Source organism: Raphanus sativus, unplaced genomic scaffold (genome assembly GCF_000801105.2).
Source record: "Raphanus sativus cultivar WK10039 unplaced genomic scaffold, ASM80110v3 Scaffold2196, whole genome shotgun sequence".
In the NCBI taxonomy this organism is placed as follows: Eukaryota; Viridiplantae; Streptophyta; class Magnoliopsida; order Brassicales; family Brassicaceae; genus Raphanus; species Raphanus sativus.
In genome coordinates, this window is record NW_026617505.1 from 1 (window position 1) to 15,067 (window position 15,067).

At 37.4% G+C, this 15,067-nt stretch overlaps 5 protein-coding genes across 5 annotated transcripts; 3 read left to right on the forward strand and 2 right to left on the reverse strand.

Moving 5' to 3' along the window:
* Window positions 1–75: 75 nt before the first annotated feature.
* LOC130505352 (uncharacterized protein At3g43530-like) lies at window positions 76–2,524 on the reverse strand (the record flags this gene model as incomplete). The annotated part of the gene is made up of 5 exons (XM_056999949.1): window positions 2,465–2,524; window positions 1,460–2,053; window positions 1,098–1,265; window positions 297–992; window positions 76–214 (listed from the first exon to the last, which is right to left on the reverse strand). Coding segments are annotated over exons 1-5 (1,657 nt in total), but the record flags the coding sequence as incomplete, so codon positions are not given.
* Window positions 2,525–6,252: 3,728 nt separating this feature from the next.
* LOC108833889 (uncharacterized) lies at window positions 6,253–8,019 on the forward strand. Its single transcript, XM_018607281.2, has 2 exons — window positions 6,253–7,122; window positions 7,207–8,019. The coding sequence occupies exons 1-2, from the start codon at window positions 6,253–6,255 to the stop codon at window positions 7,795–7,797; spliced, it is 1,461 nt and encodes a 486-aa protein (XP_018462783.2). The 3' UTR covers window positions 7,798–8,019.
* Window positions 7,840–9,378, forward strand: LOC130505349 (uncharacterized). The gene is made up of 4 exons (XM_056999946.1): window positions 7,840–7,854; window positions 8,103–8,531; window positions 8,610–8,868; window positions 8,939–9,378. The coding sequence occupies exons 1-4, from the start codon at window positions 7,840–7,842 to the stop codon at window positions 9,376–9,378; spliced, it is 1,143 nt and encodes a 380-aa protein (XP_056855926.1).
* Window positions 9,379–10,115: 737 nt separating this feature from the next.
* LOC130505350 (uncharacterized protein At1g43920, Chloroplastic-like) lies at window positions 10,116–10,631 on the forward strand. The gene is made up of 2 exons (XM_056999947.1): window positions 10,116–10,277; window positions 10,347–10,631. Exons 1-2 carry the CDS (start codon window positions 10,116–10,118, stop codon window positions 10,629–10,631), a joined length of 447 nt encoding a protein of 148 aa, XP_056855927.1.
* A 208-nt stretch (window positions 10,632–10,839) lies between these two features.
* LOC130505351 (uncharacterized) lies at window positions 10,840–13,224 on the reverse strand. The gene is made up of 2 exons (XM_056999948.1): window positions 11,247–13,224; window positions 10,840–11,144 (listed from the first exon to the last, which is right to left on the reverse strand). The coding sequence occupies exons 1-2, from the start codon at window positions 13,222–13,224 to the stop codon at window positions 10,840–10,842; spliced, it is 2,283 nt and encodes a 760-aa protein (XP_056855928.1).
* Window positions 13,225–15,067: the final 1,843 nt, after the last annotated feature.

The following is a 15,067-nucleotide window of genomic DNA, read 5'->3' on the forward strand; positions in this document are numbered from 1 at the left end:
ACATTAAAACAACCACATACTGGGAATTCACTCCGTCTTCTTACCTACTTTTTTTTGTCTTCGGCTTCTTCTTACCTGCTGCCTTCTTCTTACCTGCTGCCTTAGCTGCTGCCTTCTTCTTAGCTGCTGCCTCCTTCTCAGCTTCTGCCTCCTTCGCTGCTGCCTTGCTTCTTAGCTGAATGGGACTCCTCACAGTTTCACCAACCAACTTAACCTTTTTCACAGGAACTGTTTCTTTCCCATCATCTTTTCTCGACCTCTTTTTTCGTGTTTACAGACATTAATTTTTTTTCGACCTCCGCAGCATGTGCATACATCTCCGCATCATCATCATCCATGTCAACATCACCATATTCCCTCTGTACATCCTTTGAAATTTCGAGAATGGCATCTTCAACATTATTGTCCTCTTCCTCCGGCTCGTTATTGTCACCACCGTCCTCTTCCTCCGGCTCGTTATTGTCACTACCATCCTCTTCTTCCGACTCGTTATTGTCACTACCATCACCATCATCTTGGACCGCCGGATTGTCACTTCCGGGAACACTCAACCTAAGACTTTTCACTTCCTCTTCTAGCAGACCTAGCTGCGTAGACAATAAAGTGACTTTTTCATTCACTCCCTTCATAGCATCTCGAACTGCATCTCTGACTGCATTCATAAGCCGACCTTCCATAGCTTTTAAAGCCTCAGCTCCAGGAGTAGTTCCACTAACCTCCACCGAATCAGCATTAGCCTGACCAGATTGTGCATTATTCGATGGTCCTCCGATAGGATTGGTGGGACCTTCAATCTGACCTGTGCGAGACTCTAAATCCATGCGGAACTGTTCTTCAAAGAAAACTTGTTTCTTCCCTTTCCGTATTATCTTCGTCCAACCATCAACTGCTGCATCATCGGCGTCATCGGCCCAACAACTCTCCTTGTCCATTCCTATGGTTTCCAGAAGTTCCTCCTCAGCTGCTGTTGCTACCAAGATACTCTCAATATCCTGTGGTAAAAACACAAAAATACTAATTACCTTAGTTTCACCAAGTTTTCATAAGTCTCATAAGTCCCTTCTCCTCAATTCGACTCCACATAAAACATCAATTACCTTTGTATTATTACCAAGTTTATCGTTCACAGCTTTCAGACTGAATTCCTTGGTTCCACTTTTCCGTTTGTACTGCATCTTGCACATCCGCGGGCAACTACTATTTGCACCATTCACATCTTCTCGGAAATGGTTCCTCAAGCTTGGAATTGCCTCAAAGGCCAACAACTACCAACACACAACAAAAAGACATTAACATCAATTAAACAACTATGTTGAAGAGAGCTTGAGAATACCTCCAGAGGGATAGGAAAGCTTGTAAAAACCCAACTCGTCGGCGCAAGCCCATCGCATTTTTCCAAAAAGGTAAAGACATCCTTCTAGTTATGTTCGAATGCATACCGCCCCCAAGGGAACGTTACACACGCATCTAGGTCATCAACAACACTCAGGAAGAAACTGTCCACAGGTGATGCTCCCTCACCACTCTTTCGGCCTCCGACAAGGATGCTGGCTAAGAAGAACAGAACGGCCATCTTCTTACGATCCTCAGATGGCTTTGATTTCATCGCCAACATCTGCTTCTCCAGGTCAGCGTATGTTACCCTTTTCCCTCCAAAATACTTGTTCATGAATGTTGTACCACCCAACCTCTCATGGTTGGGGGGATATTCATGGCAGTATAGTCCAGAAATGAGTCCTAATTCTCTAAGAGAATATCGGATTGCGACGCCATTAACGACAAACCATAACTCATGCTTCTTCGCAACACAAGCTGATCGCAAAACGAGAACCCACATTCCCATCCACTTCTGCTTTCGGTTTTTAATATGGAAGAAATGCTGGAATTGTGGGTGCTCTATGAACCATTCCACCTCCTTCGCTTTCAGGATCGTTTGAATAGTTCTTATCGCCGAGTCAATGTAACATTTTCCTGAAAGCTTTAAAGACTTTTGATATTGGCTTGAAGGAAAGTGTAGTTTCGGTAGCATGCCCTTTTCTTCGTCATCTACAACCTGCACTCAAGTGAGAACCGGATCACGTACGACATCTTACAACCATCAACATATAGTTTCACAACCATCAGCAATCACTAACTCTAAATTCCACTTAGTTTTCCACACTTATCTAATCTTTCAAATCATCTATGTAAAAGTTTTCAATTTCAATACTTACCGAATCTGCATGCGACTCAGTTTCATGATGTCGTCCAAATAGAATAATCTCCCTTTCATCAGCTTCTTCGTCGTTTCTTCGGGGCTCTATTTCGTCTCCCGGTTCCTTCTCTTTTTCTCCTTCGTCTCCGACTTCCTTCTCTTCATCTCCTTCGTCCCCGGCTTCCTTCTCTTTTTCTCCTTCGTCTCCGACTTCCTTCTCTTTTTCTCCTTCGTCTACTTCTCTTGATTCCTCCCCTTCATTTTTCTTACTTGATTCTTCCTCTTCCCCTTTTCCATTTCCACTGGCATTGTCTTCGCTTTCATTTGCATCTCTGGGACTTTGGTCGGTTCCTGGGCCGACAGGTTTCTCGATAATCCTTGGGTTTGCTTCATCTCATACTACACTACTCGAGCCGTCTTCTTTTGCCTTCGTAACGTCTTGATTCATCATGATTTGTGTTTTTGATTGTCGATTGAGGATTCGAATTGAGTAGGGTTTTCAGATAAGTCGAATAAATTCTACTTAGTGAGAGACGGTGTCTTTTCAATCAACCAATATGGGGAGAGAGGGGAAACGTATTAGGGAATTCAATTTCTGGAAGTGGATATCCGATTTGTTTGGGTCGGTTCTGGGCCCGGGTTTGGATAGTCCTAGGTAGAGTTGTAATTATAGAAGTTTCTCTTGGTTTCGTTGTCTTTTTATAAATTTTCGTGTAAAAATAAAGATAAATGAATTTCTAAATCCGGGCAGTTTCGGGCAGGAGTATCTCAGCTCTTTTTTTTCGGGCAGGACCTGAGCGTTTGATTCGAGTAAAGTGCTCAGATACTCTTAATGAAGCAAAAAGTGATCTATCATACTCTTACGTGATCTGTCATACTCTTATCTGTTTTGATACTCTTCACTTCGATGGTCAATGTCTAAATTACCCTTTGTATCTAAACCAATCAAAATCATTCTCTCTCTTACTCTATCTTCTTCCTTTCTCTCTCCACTGTAAATCTCAAACCCAGATTTAATTATTTCATTCAAACTCTATTTAATTTGGCATTCATCTTCTCCATTAATTCATTCATGAAGAGGTTTAATTTCAAATTCGTTTTCATAATTAACTGATTAAGAACAATGATCTCGATCTATTTGGATATTCAAAAACACTGATATAATTATAAATATGAGTCTGTTTTTTATGACAAAAATATAAAAATATATATCAAATTATTATTTTGATAAAAATTAGAAAACGTAGTAAAACTTGGTATAACTATAACTGTACAACTTGGTAAAATCATAATGTACAACTAAGTAAAATTTTGTAACTCGGTAAAGTGGTACTAACTAAATTGTATAACTTAATATAACTATAATGGTAAAACTATATAACTTGATAACATTTTATGGTTAAACCGTGCAAGTTCATCTAACTTGTTGTTAATCATTTTTATTTTTACTTGAGACGACGAGTTCTTTCACAAACATACACTTTGATTATTAAAAATACTATTATAAAGCTGGAGATGGTCATGAATGAAATCCAAACGAAGGTAAAGGTAGTTTGTATGCTAGTGGACAAGATATGCAGAAAAATGACCATAAATCCATATACAAATAGGTAAAATTTGAGTTATATGGTAATAAAATCTTTGATACCATTGAAAAAACATAACAACATCTTAAGGTGACTGAGCCAGTGGAAGATGTTGTTATTCGAGATAGAGACAATATAGGTATTGATTTGGATAACGTAGAGAGCATGTAAGAGATTTAGTTAATTGAGCATCACATCATAACTGTTTTGAAATTACTATTTTGAACTGTGAGCTTCGAATATTAAGAACTCTAATTTGTTTCGATTAAAAAAGTGCATACTTGTTCTCGTAAATATTTAAGTTCGGGAACCTAGAAGAAAATGCACACCACGATTAGTTGTATCTATTATTCAAAATGATTGTTCAATACGATAGAAAAACTAAATAAAACTTAGTAAAACTGATAAAATATAAAAAATTGAAGATAAACAATTTTTAATTTGTTTTGTTACTTATAAGTATTATGCTTATTATTTGTTAGTATTTTTTGGTTTAAATTTACAATAATTATAGTTAATTTTTTATCACATAGTTGTGTACTATATAATAGAGGAAATACCTTGTTCTTTTATGCTTTTTATCTTAGTGTTGTCCTTGTGACATCAAAAAAATTATATATGCAACAAAATTAATTATGTCACAACATGATTTGATGGAAAATGATTGTAGGAAACTAAATAAAAGTGGTATAACTATAATATAAATCTTTTGAGTACAGTAAAACTAAAAAAATGCAAAAAATAGAAAAGTAAAACTTTGAAGCTTTTTGTAAAACTACAAACTTGGTAAAACATCGACCCAAAAATGCTGTAAAAAAATTTCCCGCTCAAATTTCAGAATTTTCCCTCCAAAAATTTTCTTTTTTTCCAGACCCCAAAAACGAAGTTGGCAACTATAATTGCTTTAATTTTTAGGGTTTTCTCATTTCTATCATCTTTTCAATCCTCTCACCTCATTTTCTCTCATCTCATTTCTTCTTTTTCATCTTTCTTCACATAATCTGCAATTTTTAGATTTTTTCCAGAAAATAGTGATTAATCAAGAGACAAAACTCTGAAGCTACAGGGGCGGGTGTATCATCCAGAAGTTCTCCAAATCTGATTCAAACCCTTATTTGCAATACTATTGATGTCTCCTTGTGGTTTCTCAAATGACCATGTGGATTAAGGACCCAATAATGGAAGACAAATATTGATAGTTGTATATTGTCTTATTGTTACTGTCATGGTATTTCTGAGATTTTGGTTGTACAATTAATCATAAATTCTATCAAACTAGTTCAGTGATGAGTTTCTTAAGTTTTGAAATTTGACAAATGAAAAATGAAAATTCTGACAAAGTTTACCGAAATGTACAAACAGAAAAAATATGAGCAAATTGGATTTTAGAGACACATTCATCTTAGCTTTGGGGAAATAGGATTTTTAGAACATTTTTTGGGGAAATAGGATTTTCATTTTCTATAAATACAATAGTACCCTTCATTTAGCATTTAATTTAAAATATATATTTTTTTTATAATTTTCGTTTATCATTTACGAAATAAATATATTAAAAATCAAAAGTAAAAACCAAAATAATACTTTTAACTTTAGTGAAAATAGTAAAAAACTAAAAAAAAAATTAAAAAAAAAAGACAAAAGGGGAAAAGGGATTTCCCAACCCTAATTTCATCGACTTCTTCTCTTCTTCGCCGTGGAGATCCCTTCAATGGCGATTCTTCACTGAACCTCATCCCCGTCGTCCCCTTTGATCTCTTTTGCCTAATTTCTTAAACCTCATCTTCCTCTTCGATCTCTTGTGCTCTTCCTCTTCGATCTCTTGTGTGGTCTTCCTCTTCGATCTCTTGTGGTCTTCTTCTTCGTCTGTTATCAATCAAGAGTAAATCCGAGTCTTCCAACTCACAAGGTATTTGATTACTTCTTTTCTTTCTCATCTTACACGATTTGCGATTTGCCTAGTGTCTTTGACAACTTCGATTTTTTTGTTTATCTGGATTTGTCTTCGGGTTAGTTAATATTATTTGAGGGAAAGAAAATTCAATTTTAAAGTACTTGTCTTTGATTTGCGATTTGCCTACTGTCTTTGAGGGAAATTTTTTCACTTGAATACTTGTTGTTGTCCGATTGCTTATATCTCACTTGTTGTTTTGATGTCTTTGATTGAACTTTGTTCCTCGGGTTAATTAATCATCTAGTACACAACTTGACACCACTTGACAACTTTGATTGAACTTTGTTCCTCGGGTTTGTTCTTCGGTTTTGTTCTTCACTTGACATCTTGTACTCGTTTTTGTCCGATTGTTGAGATATTGTTGTCCGATTGACATATTATATATCTGTGTAGCTTTTGTTCAATTGTTATGTAGAGTTTTTGTTCTTTGACTGTGTTTATTTTCCTCTCATTATTTGTCTGATGATGTTGATAATTTTTACATGTTCAACTAACAATTGTTTTCATGCCTTGTAGATATGTCTGAGGAGCTACCAAAGAGGATTTTTAATGAGGGCGACGAGCCCCAAGTGACTCAGATCAATAACAACTGCAGGATCGACTACATTATCAAGAAGTTCGAGAAGTGGATGCCAAAGGAGTTTGCTGATGTGAAGAAAGATCCGATTTTCTCTCAGGTTTTCAAGCTTCATGAGAATGGTCTTGGCTACTCCGCGAGAGTGATACACAGCATCTTGTGCAGGGAGCTTTTGACTTACATGATGCACGAGCTATGGTTTGTTTTCGCGCGAAGGCCACATCGATTTTCACTCCAAGAGTTCCATGCAGTGACCGGGTTTGAGTGCAGGACTAGTCTTTCACTTAAGATTGACTTAGAAGACTATGCATATGACGGTGGTTTCTGGAGCAAGGTCTTGAAGAGGAAAGATGAATCCATTACACTCTTCAACCTGTGGAATAAGGACAAGGCAGCTGTGATGAAGTGGAAGAATGCAGATCGCATTAGACTCATCTACTTGGCCATCATTCTCTGTGTGGTTTTGGCGAGAGATGAGAAGGCCAATATCCCCCTCAAATACATCACACTGGTCATGGATCTCGAGAAGTTTCGGAAGTATCCTTGGGGAGTTGCGGCTTACGACCTTCTCTGCAGTTCGATAGCCAAAAACCGTCACAAACTGAAGGAGAAGACAACAAGTTATGTGTTAGATGGATTCTCCTATGCCTTGCAGATTTGGGCTATGGAAGCTGTTCCAAAGATTGGGAAGCTTTGTGGAAAGAAACTGGACAAAAGATTTGCTAATGGTCCTAGATGCATCAACTGGAGGGGGGCTGCAAAGGTTTCATATGATGAGATCAATAGGCTGGAGCAAATCTTTACAACAGAGGTAATTTTCTGTATTTAAAATCACTCTTCCATGCGCCTTGAAATGAGTTTTTAGGATCTAAATTTCATAACTTTTCTTGTGTAGGATGTCAGCTACCCATACATCTCATGGGAAGGGAATATGGTTGTAATCCAAAGTCAGGAATTTCGCAGAGATGATGATGTCGAGGATGACAGGATCAATGTTGTGATGGAGTTGATACGGGCTAAGCATGACTTCAGTGAGCATATTTGGGAATTTGAAGAAACTGAGGTTTCTTTAGATGTTAATGATGAAGCACCAGCGAATGTTGAAGCAGCTGAGAGTGAGGAAGAGTTCGAGACTCCACAAGGATCAAATAACGTAAGCTCTACATCAAGAAGGGGTAAGAAGAGGGTCCCTGATCGTGGTATGGAAAAAAGGAAGCATAAGGTTCTCTCTAGTGCACCAAAGCAAGCGCCTTTTAACGAAGACATGAAGGCTTTCGTGACACAGTTGTTTGAAGACAACTTCTCTGCAATGGAAAAGAGGCTACAGAAACAGATGTCCGAGACTTTTGAGCAAATGAAGTCGGACCTCATTGCTTCCCGAAAAGAAGCAAGCGTTGAAGTTGAGCATGGAGGGCCTTCACCGTCCAAGGCAACAACGAGCCAACCACCGTTGAGGAGGTCCACACGAGGGGTAAAGAAACTCTAATCTTCGCCAATCTCTGCAATGTTTTTTTCTCTTGTTTATTAGATGGTTTCGGTGCCTGTTTGTGTTATTGTCTTATATGATATCGGCCTGGATTTTGTTGTGTTTTATAAGGTCTCGGTTTGGATGTGTGCTTGATGTGTAAGTGTCTTGTTTGAAATTTATGTAATGGTTGTGAACTTGTACTAAGATATTTATGTAATGTTTTATTAATGTGATGGATATGTGGTGTTATTTTTGTGTTGTTATGTAATGGTGGTGAACTTGTACTAAGATATTTATGTAAGTGTCTTGCCATTGTCTTACAGGAAGCAGTCGCGAGTCCAGTTAAATTCAGTCAAAATGATGATATCTTTCGAGGGATAGGTACTCAAGGCGTTGAAAATCTTTCTCAGGCTTCGCATGTGCCCGAAGTTGATCCATCTCAGACAGATAAGGAAGAAGATTGGTGGACTCCAATGACTACAGCACGAGGTTCACGAGCTAAAGACAAGACACCACCTCCGTCACAGTGGAAGAAATGGTCTAAAGGAAATGGCAAAGGACCTCAGCTTAGTGATACACCATTGCCACAAGATGATTCTCCTGACTCGCAACTGTATTATTTCTCTGAAGAATCATGGGACAGATTCACGCAATGGTCTATGAATCCCATACCTTTGCAGATTGGTCCTACAATCTTCAATTCGACTGTAGCTACAAGGATAGTATGTGCTGGAAAATGGCTTGGGAACGACGTAATGATTTCTTTATTTTGCTAATTTGATGGATATATCTTCCTTGGTGCTGAGTTTATGGTAATTTTCAATGTTCAGGAAATGGATGCTTATATGTTTATATGGCGAGTTAACACATCTTTGGGACGTTGGGGCCCAACCCGTGTTGCTTTCATGTCCGCTATTTTCAGCCTCCAACTCAACGCCGCATACAATGTGTTCCACCCTGACAAGAAATCTTACCAATTGCCTGAGTTTCTTCTTAGTTACGGGAGAGGAGAACTTCCATCTCATGGGCGGACTGATCTAGTTTGGGGCGTTGATATTGATCGTCTATACTTTCCGTTGTTTGTGAACGGTAATCAACTTTGTCCTCTACACTTCCATGTTCTCTTTTCTGATCTTAAATTTACTTATGTCCATTGCAGGTAATCACTGGATTGCTGTCACCGTAAACATCATTGAAAGAAAAGTGGAAGCTTTTGATTGCGGTGGGAGAAGGAATAAGAATAGGCAATCCCTTGAGAAGTTTGCTCACATGATTCCTAGGATAGTGAAGGCCGTTGCACCACCTGATAGACAGAAGAAGCTACTCCTGTCACCATATACTATTGTGGAAGTCCCTATGAAGAAGAGATTGAACAAGTCATGTTGTGATTGCGGTGTATACGCACTCAAACATTTGGAGTGCCTACTGCTTGGTGTCGACATCAGCTTAGTGGATGACGAAATCATCCAGGGTTGCAGACAAAAGATTGGTGTGGAATTATGGGAGGCTACCCAAGATCCCATTTTCGCTGATGCTATGACTCGATATGTACCTTCACCATGGGAGAGGTCTGAGGTCTTTGACCTTGAAGAAGACTGATTTTTTTTCTATTTAGTGGTGTAGGCTATAATTATGTGGTAAAACTCTGTGTGGTAAAACTTTGTGTGGTAAAACTCTAGCTATTTTATTTTTATGTTTTTAGGAACATGTGGGAAAATTCTATTTTGGCGGATTTATCTGACTATTATGTGCGAAAAGTCTATGTTTTTATGAATTTTTATGGAACATGTTTCTTGTTCTTTGTTTTTTCCTAAATAAACCCTAAACCCTAAATAAACCCTAAACCCTAAATAAACCCTAAACTCTAAATATACCCTAAACCCTAAACCCTTAACCTTAGTAAATCATAAGATGATAACCTAAATATATTCTAAATCATAAGATGATAACCTAAATAAACCCTTAACCCTAAATAAACCCTTAACCTTAGTAAAGAAAACTAAACTCCAAACATGAGGTAAATATACATAGGACTCTAATCGAAAGACACTCCAAACCTCAAACATAACCAACATATACATTGGTCACTAATTCATGGCCACCTCAAACATAACCAACATATACATTGGTCACTAATTCATGTACACTGATCTACATTGCCGATGATGATTTTGTGGTTTTTTTCTTATTTTTTACTGATCTGCCTTAGATATAATACATCTTATAGGAGTATCAAACGGCGTCGTTTTGCCTAAATTTTTGACCTACTCTATTTTCCTCCTCATTCTTCATCGACAGAGAAATACAGAGGAGAAAAATTGGAGATCGAGTGAATAATGTCTTCGGTCAATTCTTCATCCTATTCAACAGATCGAATCGACAGACAACGTGGAATTCCCACAAGATGCAAGTGCGGTGAGAAAGTGGCTCGTTTCACTTCGAAAACAGTGACAAATCCGGGAAGATTATTCCATCGTTGTCCGATGGGATCTGAGATGGTAAGTCGTGTACTTATAGATATGTGTCCTTGTTTTAATCTTACTAATTGTTGGATGTTTTTGATGAAGGACAAAACCCATCTGTTCAAGTGGACTGATGAGTCAGTTGTTGAGGAGGTTGAAGATTTCCAGGAACTGTTTGACGTGCTGCTCGTCGACACTTCCGAGATTCAGAGATCAATGCAAGCTTGTGAGACGAGGCTGAAATGCCATGAGAGTAGAATTATTGAGATGGAAGATGCTGTTTCACGTTGCCAAGAGAAGACTATCAAATGCATTAGCGAGTTAAGGATCCTAAAAGCTTTGTTTCTGTGTTGTTTGGTGATGATCTTCATCTACTTTAACTATGCATGATGGTCATGTGCGACCTCAATTTGTTCTGTTTTATTTTCTGAAATAAGTTCTGTACTATGTTGCTTCTTCTTTGTTGGTGATAAACATATAATAGAACCAATATTGGGCGAAATACGAGATTGTCATAAACAAATTGTCAACTTTTTTCTAAATCAAAGATCCATCTGTCTCAAGGGAAATAAGAAAAAAAACAGAACACACATAAAAGCTAAATGGGTAAATCGCAAGTTCCCCTCTTGTGTCCTTCGTTACCACAACGGCTGCACTTGTGCTTTTTATTCTTGCTTGATCCTTGAGAAGCTCTAATCTTGTCTTCTACTGTTTCATACCTTCTCTTCACGGGTCGACCAGCACTCTTTCTTGAATCTGGTGGCAACACCTTTGTACTTTTAACCTTTGCTTGGACATTCCAGTCAGACTCTGGGACTGCTATTGGATTAATGGACTCCTCATAGGCTTTTCTCCACGTTGCAGTGGTGTATACATCATCAGTAAAACTGTGTACTTCTCTTCCTGCGAAAAAAATAGTGTAAATAAATAAGGTAAATAAATAGGTCCCAAGCTGCCAAAAAAACATTAAATTGGTTCCAAGTTCATGTGTTTATACTTCTATACCTCGTGAATAAATTGCAGGAATGGCGTGTCTGCAAGGTATTTTTCCTATATCGTACTTCCCACATGTGCATGTTCTTCTTCCCAAATCAACATGACAATCATACTTGTCTCCTTTCACAAGCGATCTGAAGTTGTCAATCTTGTAAACCTGAAATCCTTTTGCCTTCACAATTCTCCTATCAATCTTTTTCTCCACCTTAACGGTTAAAGGATCAAGATGTTTAGAGCTTAACAGGCGACGCTCGTAGAACCATCGATTCATGAATTCTCTTATACTATCCAGTAAAGGAATAACCGGATATTCTCTAGGTATTTTCAGAAGTGAATTTATGGATTCTGCGGGGTTTGTGGTCCTAATGTCATACCTGGAACCAGGGAAGACAGAACGAGCCCATTTTCTCACATCAGCCTCCAGTAGATATCTTCCGAGCTCAGGATTCATATCAAAAATTTCGGTGATACGTTCCTGAAATTCAGTGTACCTATATGCCTTTGAAGCTTGTTCGACCAAGGCAGTCAACCCCTTCTCCTTAAAATGTTTAACCACATTGGTCAGCAAGTGGTGAATGCAAATTCCATGTGCTGATCGAGGGTAGACAGTGGCAATAGCTTTAGCGATTGATGAATTTCTATCCGAAACAAAAGCTAAGTCGTTGGAGTCAGCAACAACCTCTTTCAATTGTCTGAAGAACCACCCCCATGAATCATCATTCTCTGAATCAACAACTCCAAATGCTAACGGATACAGATTAGAGTTACCATCAACAGCAGTAGCAACAAGTAGAACTCCTTTGTATTTATTTTTCAGAAACGTTCCATCTACAACGATCACCCTACGCATTGTATTGTAGAATCCTCTAACTGATTGCCCAAACGACATAAATAGATACAAGAATCTCCCATCGTCAGCAGTTTCATAGTGAGTATGCGTACCAGGATTAGCTTCTTTGATCATATGCAAATATTTAGGTATTTTAGCATAACTTTCATCTGGTATACCTCTAACAGCTGCTATTGCAAACTCACGAGCTTCCCAAGCGTGCGAATAAGTGATCTCAACACTGTGCTCCATTCTCATAAATTGAATGATCTCGTTTGATTTTGGGCCTTCATTTGAATCATCAAATCGATGTTGTATCAGACTCCCAATTGTTCTTGCCGATGCTGTTTTCCCAAACTTGCTTCTCTTCGAAGGAGCACATGTATGTCTTCCCTCGCACTTGTTGATCATGAAGTATGTAGACCCATCCAGACATCCCGCACGCACAGCCCAGTTGCACAATCTATCCTTACATCGAATGTACCACCACTTTCTAGTAGATTTGTTAACAGTGTAATCAAAATGATGCTTCATCGCCCAAATCTCCATTGTTGCTTTAAGAACCATTTTACTTCTGAAAATTTGATCCTTCTTCACAAAATCTGGGCGCAAAGATTTACCATCCTTTTCAGTAAGGATTTGAAAACTTTTGTTTTCACTGTCTCCGTTTTCGTCACCACAACCATCCCCAGCGACTTGCTCCTTCCTTGTATCACAAGGCTCCTTTGACGCTTTGACAAAATCTGCTGGATTTATTTCAGGAACTTCCTCATCCTCAATATTACTTGAATCACACGGCTCCTTATTCAAATCGATGTTGACTCGTTCCTTTTGATTCACACCACTACTAGAGAACGTGACACACAAGGTAGGACCTAAACCCTTCTTCGCATAGCCCATAAAGTTAGCTACTTGTCGATCATTGCTGATGATAATGGGAGGATTCCCTCTCTGATTCACCATCTCATAACTCAACTCAACATTAACAGAATTAGGTTCCACGCCATAATCATCACACACCATGATCTTTAGCCGCTCCAACACAGTTGTAGCATCTAATGTCACCATTCGACCACGCCTGTCTTTGTCTACCACGAAACTCCACTCCTCGCTGGAACTAGACACCCATTCACCAGATTTGACATATATTAGAACCATGTTGATAGAGAGAAGAGGGAAGAGAGAAAGAGAGAAGAGAGAAGAGAGAAGAGAAGAGAAGGCCGCGATAAACACAAAAAACAAAGAGAAGGGGATCGTGGCTTCGTGGGAGGAGGAGGAAAACGTGGGATATCAAGAAAATATTCTCCAAGATTTTTAGGTTAGATTTAGGAAACTTCTAAAACAGAAAATGGAAGTTTCCATTTTTTTCGGATTTGCCTAGAATACGTAATATACCCAATCCAGAATATAGTACAACACGTGCAACACCTATTCTTCCTAAGGCGTCACATAAGGTAAAAGGCATAAGAGCCTATGACACGATTTAAGTTAGGTACATCATAGAGTTCAAGATATATATCGTTGTGTATCTGCTGGTACACTGAAGACATACTGCTATATGTTGACGTAACCAAATCTAGCTCAGATATAGGGATGAAGAAACATTAGTTTACGTTATATAACTGAGATATATCTATGTATTATACTTAGTTTCGGTTTTCTGTACTAAGCAGAGTAACGGAATGTGTATTCTATTTTGGCTAGAAGAGAAAATAAAATATGATTCCCTATTTTTTAAAAAATAAATTTAAACATATAAATTATCATACATATGTTTCCAATACTTTTCATATTTTTTTACATTTTTAAAGTTATGTTTACTATTTTTCTCATCAACCAAGGGCAAAACAAGTCAAAAAATGACCAAAGTATGAAAAGTCCTAAATTGACAATAGAAAATTCAAAGTGTCTCTTTTTACCAATTCTCCCAAAAAATATTAAGTTATACAAAGTTTGACGTACGAAAATGAAAATTTTTGAATTTTTTTACCTAATTACACAAACATGAAAAAAGTAATACTAAATTTTACGAAGTTTGACAAACAAAAATGATGTACTTAACCAAAATTATTTTAAGTTACACCAAATTTTACAAACATAAATAACAAACCAAGTAACATAAACACAAATTATAGCATCTAAATTGTTACGTTTTTCTTAGTTTCAAAATTTTAGACAATCTATATTACTTAGTTTCACTTAGTTTCACTTACTTATACATAGTAATAAATCTTAATAAATTAAAATTATACAAAGTTTCAAATTCAAGAGATGCGACTGTTGCAGTGAGAAGGCGTGTGAGAGAAGTCGTGCTTCCTCAGGGAGTCAATCAAATTACCCTTAAATGGACATGCCACTGCTTGAATCATTAATTACATGATTTTTCTCAAACTAAATATTATCATTTTCATTTATTATCTCCAATACTGCTGGTGGCTGTCGTTAAATATATACATTACGTTTTGGATACTAATCATTTCTTGCAAAATACAACAATAGACTATATAAATTTCGTTAAGTTTTACATAGTTTTAAATATTTATACAATCTTAATTGTTACGTTTTTCTTAGTTTCATAAATTTAGACAATCTAAATCACTTAATTTTACTTACTTATACATAGTTATATATCTTAATAAGTTAAATCCAAGAGATGCGACAGTCGAGGAGTCTATCAAATCACCTATAAATGGACACATTTCTGCTTAAATCTGGGTGAGTGGTTCATTAAATTTCAAGGGTTTATCACTTATACAAGTAACAAATAATTTACGAGATTTCTCTCACACAATAACCATTTTATTTTATCAAAGTTAGACGAACTTGACTTCTCTCCCTCCTTCAATGATTCATAAGATTCTCTACAACGTAGCAACGACCAGTATCCAAGACTTTGGTTGTGCACGGATTGTTTTTTTCGGGTTAAACAAAATTGGAAGATATGATTACTTCTACAGATCGGCAAGTCTCATTTACATGAATGACTGGCTAGACAAGGTCA

Bases quoted from the DNA above. Each gene is read 5' to 3' on its own strand.
- LOC130505350 (XM_056999947.1), top strand. From the start codon at position 10,116: ATGTCTTCGGTCAATTCTTCATCCTATTCAACAGATCGAATCGACAGA. The intron at 10,278-10,346 runs GTAAGTCGTGTA...TTTTTGATGAAG, and splicing joins GTCCGATGGGATCTGAGATG to GACAAAACCCATCTGTTCAA.
- LOC130505349 (XM_056999946.1), top strand. The intron at 8,532-8,609 runs GTAATGATTTCT...TTCAATGTTCAG, and splicing joins GAAAATGGCTTGGGAACGAC to GAAATGGATGCTTATATGTT. The intron at 8,869-8,938 runs GTAATCAACTTT...TGTCCATTGCAG, and splicing joins CTTTCCGTTGTTTGTGAACG to GTAATCACTGGATTGCTGTC.
- LOC130505351 (XM_056999948.1), bottom strand. From the start codon at position 13,224: ATGGTTCTAATATATGTCAAATCTGGTGAATGGGTGTCTAGTTCCAGC. The intron at 11,145-11,246 runs GTATAGAAGTAT...TTTTTTTCGCAG, and splicing joins TCCTGCAATTTATTCACGAG to GAAGAGAAGTACACAGTTTT.
- LOC108833889 (XM_018607281.2), top strand. From the start codon at position 6,253: ATGTCTGAGGAGCTACCAAAGAGGATTTTTAATGAGGGCGACGAGCCC. The intron at 7,123-7,206 runs GTAATTTTCTGT...TTTCTTGTGTAG, and splicing joins AGCAAATCTTTACAACAGAG to GATGTCAGCTACCCATACAT.